The following is a 13055-nucleotide window of genomic DNA, read 5'->3' as shown; positions in this document are numbered from 1 at the left end:
TCATCCTAATAATTTGCATCAATTTATTCAACATAATCAACAAGTCAATTTGCACCCCACGTTCACTTGGGCTCCTCCCCGCCATTCGCCAGCTTCTTCAGGCTATCTTCAAATTCGACCGGTTCGATCTTCCGCTTGGCATCGTCGTACAACGGTGGCCCAATAAGCTCCACCACCTGGTCGTAGTTCAGGGTTTCCTTTTCCAGCAGGGCTTCGGCCAGCGTGCGCAACTTGTCGCCGTTGTCCCGTAGGATTTGCTCGGTTTTCTCGTACGCCTCGGTAATCATCCGGCGGGCCTCCACATCGAACAGATTGGCCATATGCTTCGAGTACGGCTTTCCGGCGTACGGATCGGATTCGGACTCTTCCGAGAAGGAAATCGGACCGATCGTGCTGCTCATGCCGAACACCTTGATCTGAAAGAGTGCGGTAAGTGAATTAAGACGTTCAATATGTGGTAGTTTTTTTTACAAACCTGCGCATACGCCATCTTGGTGACCTTTTCCAAATCATTCTGCGCCCCCGTTGTGATCCGGTTAAACGTGATGTTCTCCGCAGCACGTCCACCAAGAGCCATACACATCTTATCGAACAGTTGCTCCTTAGTATAAAGCTTCTGTTCCTTCGGAGTGTACTGTGCGAATCCCAGGGCCAAGCTGGTCCTCGGAACGATGGTCACCTTAAGCAACACATCAGAGTTGGGCAACAGCCACCCAACCAGAGCGTGACCAGACTCGTGGAACGCTATGACTCTTCGTTCGACTGGGGACAGTGCATGGGAACGCTTCTCCGTTCCGCCCACCAACCGTTCGACGGCGTATTCCAGGTTCTTGGTCATGACCGTCTTCTGACTAGATCGGGCCGCGTGCAGAGCCGCCTCATTGCACACGTTGGCAATGTCCGCGCCGGAAAATCCTGGTGTCAGTGTTGCCAAACGAGCGGAGTATTTATCCGGAGAGGCTTCCAAGGCGATTCCGGATAGATGTTTTTCGAAGATCTCCTTCCGTTCCGTAAGGTTCGGTAAATCTATCAGTATGTGACGATCGAAACGTCCCGGACGAAGCAAGGCCTTATCCAAAATGTCCGCCCGGTTAGTACTGGCCAACATCAGAACTCCCTCCTTGGAAGCCATTCCGTCCATTTCGACCAGCAGCTGATTCAGCGTTTGCTCCGATTCTCCGGAACTAACACCACCGAAGCTTCCACCTCCGTCGCGTTGCCGGCCAATCGCGTCGATTTCGTCGATATAGATGATACAAGGCGAACGCTTCCTGGCCTCCTTGAACAGATCCCTCACGCGAGCCGCTCCCAATCCGCCGATCATCTCTATAAACTCCGATCCGTTCATGCTGAGGAACGGAACGGCCGCCTCCGTTGCCACCGCCTTGGCCAGCAGAGTTTTACCGCAACCAGGGGGTCCCAACAAAAGTGCACCCTTCGGAACCTTGGCTCCCAGCCGCTGGTAGCGTTCCGGAGCCTTCAGGTAGTCAACGAATTCCATCACCTCCTGCTTGGCTTCCTGCAGGCCGGCAACGTCCTTGAAGTATACGCCGCGACCTCCCTCGACGGGGTCCACCAGGGTGAACTTGGCGCGGCCCATTTGAGTCTGAAAAATAGATGGAATGATTCATTGTGAGCATTCATAGCTATTGGAAGGTCAAAAACTTACAAACGAATCCATACTGATCGGCCCCCGGATGCCGCGCATCCGGCTCAGCAGCGCAATGATCACCCCGGTCGCAATCAGCGTGAACAAAATCCGCCCGCTAACGTCCCCGCTCCGTTCGAACTGCACCGAAACCCCGTCCTTGATGCCCAGCCGTTTCTCCACCTGTCTCAGCTTTTCCTCGAACTTGTTCACATCGGCCACAGCCATGTGGAAGATGTTCGAATGGGCCCTCCGACCTTTAATAACCGCCCCATCGTGCAGCAGAATCGTGACCATTTCCATGTCCGGATGAACGACCACCTCCTTGACTTCGCCCACCGCCAGCATGTGGTGCACGAACTCGTGCCAGCTGACGTACCGGGTGGTCGTCTCCGGACGGTTCTTGTTCGGAACGACCATCGTCAGGAATCCGACCAGCATATAGACGGTGACCATCCAGAATAGGGTTTTCGTCACCAGCGACATCATCTTCTCCTTGTCGTCGTCATTCTTGGGCTTTTTCCCGTCACCGCCTTGTCCGGAATTGCCGGATGAACTGCCTTCGTCCCGGTTTTGCTGAAATTTTTGCACGGAACTGTGCAAACTGCGACTCAGTATATGTTGCGGAACTCCATAGGAACGGGATAGCAACCGGAGGACCGCACGGTATTCTTCGTTCAGCTGACGTAGGCTGTGGTTATTCAGTTGTTGGGGACGGGGCTTGGCATCGGATTTGATCACACCAGGCTGACTAATGAGGTTGCTCCCGGACGAAGAAATGCTTCGGAGCGAGCCGAAGAGCCGCCCGGTGAGCGAAGGTTTTACCAACGCTAGTCTCAACATTGTTTGATTTGGGAGGTTGATCCAAAGGTCATAGTGTTCTCTAGCCTTTTGGGATTATTCACTGTTCCACTTTTGTTAACTAGAATCAAAATTGCAAATAAATTTCGCCAAGAAAATAAACCATCTCATGCACAACTCGCACTCGCGCACTGTTATGAAATTCTCCGCAAACTTTACGATGATGACAGGTGAGGTGTCTGTTTTGATGATGACTGTCATCATCAATCAGGCAAATGGAGGACCCTTGCAGCATAAGCACCGAGGGGCGAGCAAAAGCTTTTCCAGGTTCTATTACTCAAGGTGTTTGAAGAATGGGCTGCAAAATGGTGAGTGAAAACCTGGAAAGGAGCCAACACGCTAAGATCAGTTTACCTATTTTTCTAAAATATGGGTAAATTTTATGCAAATTTGCGTAAACTTTACGCAAATATGGGTAAATAAAACTCATATTTTGGAAAAGTGCACAACCTCATTTATAGGTAATATTAACCCATATTTGGGTTACAATTACTCATATTTGTGTCCACATTACCCATATTTGAGTTTTGTTAACCTATATTTGAGTATCATTTACGCATATTTGCGGTTGTGCACTTTTTGGAAAAAAGGTAAACTGATCTAAGCGTGAAGGACAATACATTTTACCGTAAAACCCGCTAGACAGAGACTGTTGTCGAATTACCGGGGTAAACTTTTAATTCGACAAAATGGTCATCCACTGAACCTACACCCACTTGTTTATTGCTATTTCAAGCATAATTTTTTTTAATTCGACGTATCTAACTTTTTCACTGATCTGAGTAAATTCATGGTCAACACACTTAGAAAATAAAACCGAATTCGATTCAATTTTCAACCGAGTGTCATCGGTATTCAACAAGAAACCGAAAAAATCGGTTCAAAACATGCTTTCAGTCGCAATGTTTTGAAATGGAACCGAGTTTTCGGTAATAGTTAGACGAAATTGATTGAATGTCATGTTTTTTGAACCGATAAGTACGGTAAATCATCGATGTTTTCCAGTTCGGTAACCGAAAACAGAGAAAACTCGGTACTACACTCAATGTTGCCAAACGTCAGTGGGGTGAACTTCACGCCGGATTTTTTAACCGAAAACTCGGTTCTGCTTCAAACAGTCGGACATATTTTTTTTCATACGTGCGTTGGGCTGTTTTTTTTTTCATTCGAAAGGAAAGTATTTATGGTGAGTAACTGAATGAATAGAACTTTTAAACTAATAATGAAAACAATATTCATTGATTATACTTTCAGCTCACTGATGACTCCTGTGTCCTGATCTGCTACGAGAAACGTACTAATTTGGCTTCTGTGATATTACACCTCCGCAACCCTTGCGGTATCTACAAGAAGTGTCATCCAACAAATAGAATATTGAAAATGTTAAGGTTGGAACATCAAAAAATCCACTCAAAAAGTTAATAATGTATTCATCAATTAATTTTTTTTTCAAAGAAGAAAGGCGCACACGCGCACACTCGAAAATCTGCTGTTGTTTTTTCTCTTAACTACAAACATTTGGTTGAAACCCAGGGTAAAAAAAAGGAAAAAAAAAACCCGATTTAATCCACCTATGGTGAACAGAACCCTTCTTACACTTATTAAAATTATTGTTGTATTATTTGTATTTAACATATTTGTTTTGTGGAATTGACCAAAAGTTCAAGAAAATATTGTGGATTTGGCATCTAGTGGATTGGTTTCCAAAATAGCATCATGGACCATGGACTAAACTACCAGAAATGCCAGACACTTCCTAGAGTCTTGTATGGAATGTTTAAAAAATAGCTTACATATTCTGGAATTTTGTATCTTTTATTAACTGCTAAAAGATCTTGAATCGATTAACAAATGGGTAAGAAAATCAGGGAGATACACTTTGTCTAAATCAGTCAATTAAATTAGCTCCGAAGTACTTGGTATTCATGGTTATGGTGTAAAAACGACAAAAATGATATATCTACTAAGTTAATCAGTTTTGACATTAGCTAGTTATTTTGGCTGTCTGGTTCTTCAAAGCTTTCATTTAACATATTGTTAGTTTCCATAAAATTCCTGTGTATTTGTAATTTGTTATTTATAATTTTGTTGAAAACAATAACCTGCTAGCGCAGACAGACGTTCAAGTTTGACTCAGCAGCTTGTGTAAAAAACATGGCCGCCACAAATTGCCAAGTGGCAATCAGCGAACAGATGGCGTTAGCGACGTTCGTATTCAATCGCTCCAATCTGGCGAGATGGACCGTGACCGGTCTTAGCCAGTCGTCTGACGACACCACAAACAATCGCTCCAATCGCTGCTTCACATGTGCGTTGCGACCAACAACTGTCACCACGGTCGTCTTCCAGCCGGATGGCGGGAAAAGACCGTACGTGTTGCACGCTAATAATGTTTCCACATAATTTGTGCAGAGTAAATTACTTTTATTTAATGTCTAAAATCTTTTGCACAAATTAGCGCAAAACTCTTGTAAAATATTTTACACATTATTACTTTTATTTTACATAGATTTGCTTGAATAAAACTGCATTTGTATGAACTTCACTCGCATTGGGAAATCTTTGTGAATGTGACACAAATGTTGGAATGATTTTGACAGTGTTTGTTTTGATATTATTTTTCGGTGGGTGGTGAATTGGGTGGTAAGTAAGCGGCTGGAAGCACGTGGTTTCTCAAACTGTCAACTGCACGCGACTGCACTGTGGCAATCGGTTGCCTAGGTGTCGCTAGTGAAAATTTACATAGAAAATTTGAATAAATTTGTTCGAGCTAGAACGTCTGTCTGCGCTGCTAGTATACACTTTGTATGAGGCCAGCATCATTTATTGAAAAATAATTTCCCATAGACTGGTCAAAAACAAATGCAAGATAACAAGTGAATATAATAAAAAAAGAATTTATTGAAATACTCTTCGTAAGATATCTCAGTAATCAAATGTCGAATCGAAATAAAATTCCAGGGCCTTATACAAGCATATTGTAGCTTTCATTTGGTGCTTAGAGAACCCAAATCGGTTGACAGACGGCTGAGATATTTATTATGGTACCCTTGGTCAAAAATCTCTCAAAAAGTTAACCTGTATTACTCCCAAGTACTCTTTGAAAGATATCTCGGTAACCAAATGTCCAATCCTAATGAAATTGTATAGGGTTCTACTAGAATGTTGTAGCTTTTATTTGGTGCCAGGATAACCGAAATCGGTTGACAGACGGCTAAGATGTTGTAACCGTTGTTACAAGGTTCAAATAAGTTTTTTAAATATGCGCCATGTTAGTCGAGGATTTAGGTAGGTTCACATACTTCAGCGATTAGAAAACCACTGGGCTGCAAACATGTTCTACAGCTAAACATGGCGTGAATCAAGTCACAGTTAATGACGTCACGAAACAAATGAGATGGCTGAAGGGTTCGAAGGACTTTCGGGGGGCGGCCATCGTCCACTTTGAAACAGGCGAGCGTGTAGATCAGACGTGCTAAAGTTAAATAGTGGAGTGAACAAAGCCAATAGTAAGGCCAATAATGAGGTGTGCCAAGGTTATCCCGAATTCAGGTAACTAGACCCTCCAATACCAGATAGATCGAGACTGATCCTGGAATGTCCTGCAATAGGACCTTTTTTGTACCGTTTTTTTAACTAGCCTTCTGATTGGCGCGTCGAAGGACCGCCAGTGCACGCCACGATCTGGGTTGCCGTAAGGTGCCCAAATCTAATCGTAAAGGACCGACACTGTTCCTCTGGCTTCGGGCCATAAACGCTAAGGAGGAACTAGCTCTCGGGCAAAAGCCCTAATTACCAAGGAGAGATTCCCTTCTCGGTTCGACAGAGGGCGGCCTTGCCGTCGTCGACCGACTACGTTTGAAGGAAGCGCCTGTAGTCTAGAACCAACTCCACAAACCGCCATTCCAGTCCATCTCCAAACGCCATTGTAAGTTCGGGATTCCAAAGATCATCAGTAGCTGCTCCACCATCTTGCCGGTGGACTATAACGAGCCTGGTCAGCCATCGCTGGAACAGCAGCCCCGTCGCGAGCGCTCGCAGGTTTGCAGCCAAAGAAGGTACGTGCAGTGAACCAGTGACCCAAACAACAGAACACCAGAATACACCGTAGATTCGAACCGCTTTAGTGTTAATTATTTAAATCCTTGAGCGCCCTAATAGATCCGCGAAGCCCCTCCGGTTGCCCGGTAGCGCGCCGACCCTGTGACTACGTCCGAGTCTCGCGCTGCTGAGTTGTTGTCGGGCAGAACATTAGTTTCAATGTTTATTATGATACTTTTGGTCAAAAATCTCAAAAGGTTTAGTTGTATAAATCCGAAGTACTCTTCGAAAGATATCTCTGTAACCAAATGTCCAATCGAAATAAAATTTCTGGGCGATCTACTAGGATGCTGTAGCTTTCATTTGGTGCCAAGAGAACCCAAATCGATTGACAAACGGTGAAAATATTTATTATGATACACTTGGTCAAAAATCTTAAAAAGTTTAGAAGTATGACTAATAAGTACTCTTCGAGAGATATCTCGGTAACCAAACGTCCAATCGAAAAAAAATTCAATAGCGTTCTACTAGGATGTAGTAGCTTCCATTTGCTTCCAAGAGAACTCAAATCGGTTGACAGACGGCTGAGAAACGTGCGTGACTTTTTTTGTAACGCACATACACACACACAAACATACACACATACACACACACACACATACACACACACACACACACACACACACGGGGCAGCAGGGACAGGAGTCCAGGGGCTTGACGAACCCCCCCTTCTGCGAGTCGGGTGGAAGCTTGGGAATATTTCCTTAGCGAAAACCGTCCACACACCCGTGTGGGTTACCACCTTTGGCTCTTCCTTCGGGGAGTGACCGGGCTTCTGGTTTCCAGACAGCTCAAGCAGAGTATGCCTAGGATGTGGTGGGGTTCCAACAGTGGGCTCTGTTGGTTCCCTATAAAAAGCCACACATCCGCAAGCAACTCCGTGCAAGCGACCTGGTACCGCTTCCAAAGTGCCTTAGCCCAAACACCTGGAGTGCCAACCGGCACATCAGGATCGATGCCAGTAAGATCCTGATTATGGCATACTGGTAAACGCTAACGACACCGGACTACGGATTATGGATTGGATGGCGACGATGGGCTGACATTCGGGCTATTCTGCTCCCTGAGTAAAGTAGGGTGACACCAACTTGAAACGGCGAGTGGGCTAATGGCACGTTTGCCTCCGTCCCGGTAAAACCTTGGCAGGCCTCCGGATACGTTCATCATCTGTCCATCACGTTGATGGGTACTAGGCTCGGATGGAACATTCCCGACTTACGCTGATCTGGCTCTGGACACGGACCCCATGAAGGAACGTGTTCAACCCTCGCTTGGCCTCCCTGTTTCATAGACAACCAAGAGATCACGAAAGCGACTAGATACAACGGATGGTGATAGCGGTGCGGAGGGGGGACCCAATAGAATGGAGACATCAAACTATACCGAAGTAGTTGGAGAGAACGCGGACGCGTTCAGAAGAAGTGGAGTGGTGCAGCGATCACCAGTGACGCCGCTGGAAACAGCTGCGAGAACGAGTAGCAGCGCGATACGGAGCGAGCCCCAAGGGAGCCAACGGGAGCTCGGGACTCCGAACCAACGAGTGTTCACACCGACCTCGAAGAGCAGTGTTGTACAGGAGTCGGGTCTGGGTGAGGTGAGGAAGAAGGTGAACGAACTGTACGAGTTTGTGAAGGACAAACACAACGTGCACCTGAAAATTAAGCAGCTGGTGGCAAACATCAAATCTGCTGTTATAGCCGCCGAACGCGAGCAAAAGGCGCTCAAGCTGAGAGTGGAAACAGCCGAGAAGTCTCTGATGGAAGCAACGGAACGAGCAACGGTTGAAAGCATGGAGACGCCGAAGAGCCACCGGAATACTCGCTCAGAGAAAAGGGGCCGGGACACGCCAGGCGAGGAGGAAGTCCCGAAGAAACAGAGAAGCGAACAGGAGCGTGCCAGCAATCGGAGTGATGATGGATGGCGCACTGTCGAGAACCAGCAGGTGAAGAAGAAGAAGAAGCGAAAGGAGAAGGAAGAAAAGAAGAAGGAACAGAAGAAGAAAGAAAAGCACCGGCGCCCAAGGGAGAGGAAAAAGGGCGACGCATTGATCGTCGAGGCGAACGACAAGACGACGTACGCTGCTCTCCTTAGTAAATTGAAGGAGGACCCGGAGTTGAAGGAGCTGGGCGAAAACGTGGTGAAGACCAGACGCACCCAAAAAGGAGAGATGCTGTTCGAGCTCAAGAAAGATCCGATGATTAAGAGCTCGGCGTTCAGGGAGCTTGTTGCCAAATCCCTGGGCAGCGAGGCTAACGTGAGAGCCTTATCACAGGAGACGGTGGTTGAAATCAAGGATCTGGACGAGGTCACTACCGAAGAAGATCTGAAGCGCGCACTGACTGCGCAGTGCAACGTCGAAGGGCCGATGGTGATTCGGATAAGGAAGTCGTATGGAGGCACCCAGACGGCGACAATCCGATTGCCGGCGGATGCTGCCAACAAGCTGGTGGTGAATGACAAGGTCAAAGTTGGATGGGCGGTGTGCTCGCTGCGACTGGCTCCCCGTTTGGCCAAGCAAATGGAGAGATGTTACAGGTGCACGGAGTTTGGTCACCACTCGAGGAACTGCAAGGGTCCGGACAGGTCCGAACGGTGCTGGAGATGCGGTGGAAACGGACACGTTGCTCGGGACTGCACGAAGCAACCCAGGTGCATGCTGTGCAAGCCGGAGGACGGCAATGATCATCCGACTGGAGGCTTTAAGTGCCCGGCCTACAAAAAGGCGAGGACAGGCCAACAATGATGCAGATAACTCAAATAAATCTGAATCATTGCGACACCGCACAGCAACTGTTGTGGCAGTCGACAACAGAGTCAAAGTGTGATGTTGCGATTATTGCGGAGCCGTATCGGGTTCCCCCCGAGAACGGCAACTGGGTGGCCGACAGAGCTAAGATAGCCGCAATTCAAGTCATGGGTAGATTCCCTATCCAAGAAGTGATCGAATGCTCACATGACGGTTTCGTAATTGCTAAAATCAACGGAATCTTCGTGTGCAGTTGTTATGCACCTCCAAGGTGGACGGACGAAGAGTACAACAGGATGTTGGATGCACTCACCGACGCGCTGGTTGGACGAAAGCCGGTTATTATCGGAGGTGACTTCAACGCCTGGGCCGTGGAGTGGGGTAGCAGACTTACCAATTCAAGAGGATACAGCTTACTGGAAGCCCTGGCGAAGCTGGACGTAAAGCTTTGTAATGACGGTACGGTCAGCACATTCCGCAGAGACGGACGTGAATCAATCATCGATGTCACGTTCTGCAGTCCTTCGCTTACGGAGGACATGAACTGGAGAGTCAGCGAGAAGTACTCCCACAGCGATCACCAAGCGATAACTTACACCGTCGGCTGGCGAGCCTATTCGGCAACGAGACAAACGAGGACCCGAGAGCGGAAGTGGAAGATACAGGACTTCGACAAGGGTCTCTTCATCGAGGCGCTTCGGACACACAGCGGTGCAAATCTCGACGCAGAGGAGCTGACAGAAGCGGTAGCAACAGCCTGTGACGCATCAATGCCAAGGAAGTTGGAGCCCAGATTCCGACGGCGCCCAGCTTACTGGTGGAATGGATCACTCAGTATCCTACGTGCTACATGTCTCAGAGCCAGAAGAAGTGTTCAGAGGGCAAGAACTGATGTCGAGAGAGAAGAACGGAGACTCGTGTTTCGCGAAGCTCGCGCGGCTTTCAAACGGGAGATTAGGCTGAGCAAGTTGAACTGCTTCAAAGAACTGTGCCAAGAAGCTGATGCCAACCCATGGGGTAACGCCTATCGAATCGTGGTGGCAAAGTTGAAGGGCCCGGCGACCCCCGCTGAAATGTGCCCGGAAAAGTTGAAGACGATCGTGGAAGGCCTTTTTCCGCACCATGATCCAACGCTGTGGCCGCCTACGCCATATGAGGACGAAGAAGATGAATCCAGAGGTTCACGGATCTCCAACGAAGAGCTAGTAATAGTTGCGAAGGGTCTGAAGGTGAAGAAAGCTCCTGGCCCGGATGGAATACCCAATGTAGTGCTGAAAACGGCGATACAGGCGTTCCCTGACATGTTCAGGATAGTATTGCAAAAATGCTTTGATGAAGGCAATTTTCCAGATAGATGGAAGATCCAGAAGTTGGTCTTACTGCCGAAACCGGGGAAGCAGCCAGGGGACCCAGCATCGTACAGACCCATATGTTTGTTGGATACCCTCGGGAAGCTATTGGAAAGGATAATCCTTAACAGGCTCACACATTGCACGGAGAGCGAGAATGGTCTATCGAGGAAGCAATTCGGGTTCCGAAAGGGAATCTCAACGGTGGATGCAATCCGGACAGTCGTGCATAGTGCAGAGAAGGCAGCCACGCAAAAGAGGAGAGGAAAACGGTTTTGCGCGGTAGTAACAATCGACGTGAAAAACGCTTTCAATAGTGCTAGCTGGGAGGCTATCGCCGTAGCACTACACAGGATGCGTGTTCCTAGTTACTTGTGCAGAATACTGAAAAGTTACTTCCAGAACAGAGTGCTGGTGTACGAAACGGAGTTGGGCCAAAAATCAACCACGATTACGGCAGGGGTGCCACAAGGTTCTATTCTAGGTCCTACGCTCTGGAACGCGATGTACGATGGAGTACTAACATTGCAGCTGCCCAGTGGAGTTGAAATCGTTGGATTCGCGGACGATGTCGTTCTTACGGTAACCGGCGAGACGCTAGAAGAGGTCGAGATGTTGACGGCGGAGGCGTTGGACACCGTTGAAGCGTGGATGACGGGAGCTAAACTACAGTTGGCTCATCATAAAACGGAAGTAGTGCTAGTGAGCAACCGGAAAGCCGTTCAATCAGTAAACATCAACGTCGGAGAATACGAAATTGCGTCGAAGCGTGCGCTGAAGCACCTGGGGGTGATGGTCGACGACCGTTTAAATTTTAACGCACACGTCGATTACGCCTGCGAAAGGGCGTCGAAGGCTGTCAACGCGATTGCTACGATTATGCCAAACGTCGGCGGACTGAGAAGCAGCAAGAGACGCCTTCTGGCTAGCGTTGCAACCTCAACCCTGAGATATGCAGTTCCGGCCTGGGCCGCAGCGCTGAAAACACAGTGTAACCGAGGGAAGCTGAACAGAGTGTTCCGACTAATGGCCATGCGGGTCGCAAGCGCCTATCGTACGATTTCATCGGAGGCAGTATGCGTTATCGCTGGGATGATGCCCATTTGCATTACCCTGGCCGAGGACGTGGAATGCTATCAGCGAAGGAATACAAGGAACGTGCGGAGCATCGTTAGAACGGATTCGTTGTCTAAGTGGCAGCAAGAGTGGGACAATGCGGGAAATGGAAGGTGGACCCATCGGCTCATCCCGAATGTATCTGAGTGGGTGAACAGGAAGCATGGAGAGGTGAACTTTCATCTGACGCAGTTCCTGTCCGGGCACGGCTGCTTTCGGAAATATCTGCATCGGTTTGGTCACGCACCTTCGCCTCTCTGTCCAGAGTGCGGAAACGAAGAAGAGACACCAGAACACGTCGTCTTCGAATGTCCCAGATTCGACGAAGCGCGCAGGGATTTGCCTGGTATGACAGCTGACAATGTCGTCCGCGAAATGTGCCGCGAAGAAGAGAAATGGAACGCTGTCGACCGCGTAGTAAGGCGAATACTGTCCGAGCTGCAAAGGAAATGGCGTGAAGACCAGAGGATCGGAGGACCGCGATCGGAGTAGGCTTGATCCACCGTCGGGGACAAGACCGAGTAGACCGTGACGTAGTACTGGTTTGTGGTCGTCGGGGCGCCAGTGAACCGGAAGCCAACCTCCAACCGGAATCGCTGGGTCGACCTCGGCACCTGGCCGGTCGTGATTGAACTGCGCGTCCGGGAGAACTTCCGTCGCCGGGGATTTTCTCCGTCGGAGTAGGCTAGGTCCACCGCCGGGGACTAGACAGAGTAGGCCGTGAAAAGCACCGGGGAACGGTCGTTGGGGCGCCTTTGAACCGGAAGCCAGTCTCCAACCGGAATCTCAGGACTGACCTTGACGCCGACCCGGGAAGATCGGTTCGGAAGAACTTCCATCGCCGGGGAACTCTTCGTCGGAGTAGGATGGGTCCACCGCCGGGGGCTATCCGAGTAGCGAGCGACCGTGGTGAACTGATAGTTTTGGACTAACAGGAGCCGAAGTAAGTCGCTTAATGGCGAAAAAACGTAGAAGATTAACAAATTGCAAATTAACAAATTAACAAATTGTAATGTGCACTGACTGGAGTTGAAGTGTCGCTGAATGGCGACAAAAGTAGGAAAATAACAAATTCACTAACATGAGCTAAATGGCTCAGCACGACGCATGTTGCACGCTGATCGGTGAAACGCTAGAAATTAAACAAATTAATAGCAAGAGCTAAATGGCTCAGCATGAAGGTAGCGAAAGAGCTTAGGAAAGTATAACAACAAAAGCGTAGAATAACAAATTG

At 48.4% G+C, this 13055-nt stretch overlaps 1 protein-coding gene across 1 annotated transcript; it reads right to left on the bottom strand.

Moving 5' to 3' along the window:
- LOC109433658 (paraplegin) lies at positions 1-2670 on the bottom strand. The gene is made up of 3 exons (XM_019710114.3): positions 1670-2670; positions 476-1606; positions 1-416 (listed from the first exon to the last, which is right to left on the bottom strand). Exons 1-3 carry the CDS (start codon positions 2489-2491, stop codon positions 63-65), a joined length of 2307 nt encoding a protein of 768 aa, XP_019565659.3. The 5' UTR covers positions 2492-2670; the 3' UTR covers positions 1-62.
- Between the last annotated feature and the right edge of the window lie 10385 nt (positions 2671-13055).

The sequence above is a fragment of the Aedes albopictus genome, chromosome 1, assembly GCF_035046485.1.
Source record: "Aedes albopictus strain Foshan chromosome 1, AalbF5, whole genome shotgun sequence".
Taxonomy (NCBI): Eukaryota; Metazoa; Arthropoda; class Insecta; order Diptera; family Culicidae; genus Aedes; species Aedes albopictus.
The sequence above is the reverse complement of the archived record's forward strand: the minus strand, read 5'-3'. Positions and strand labels throughout refer to the sequence as shown.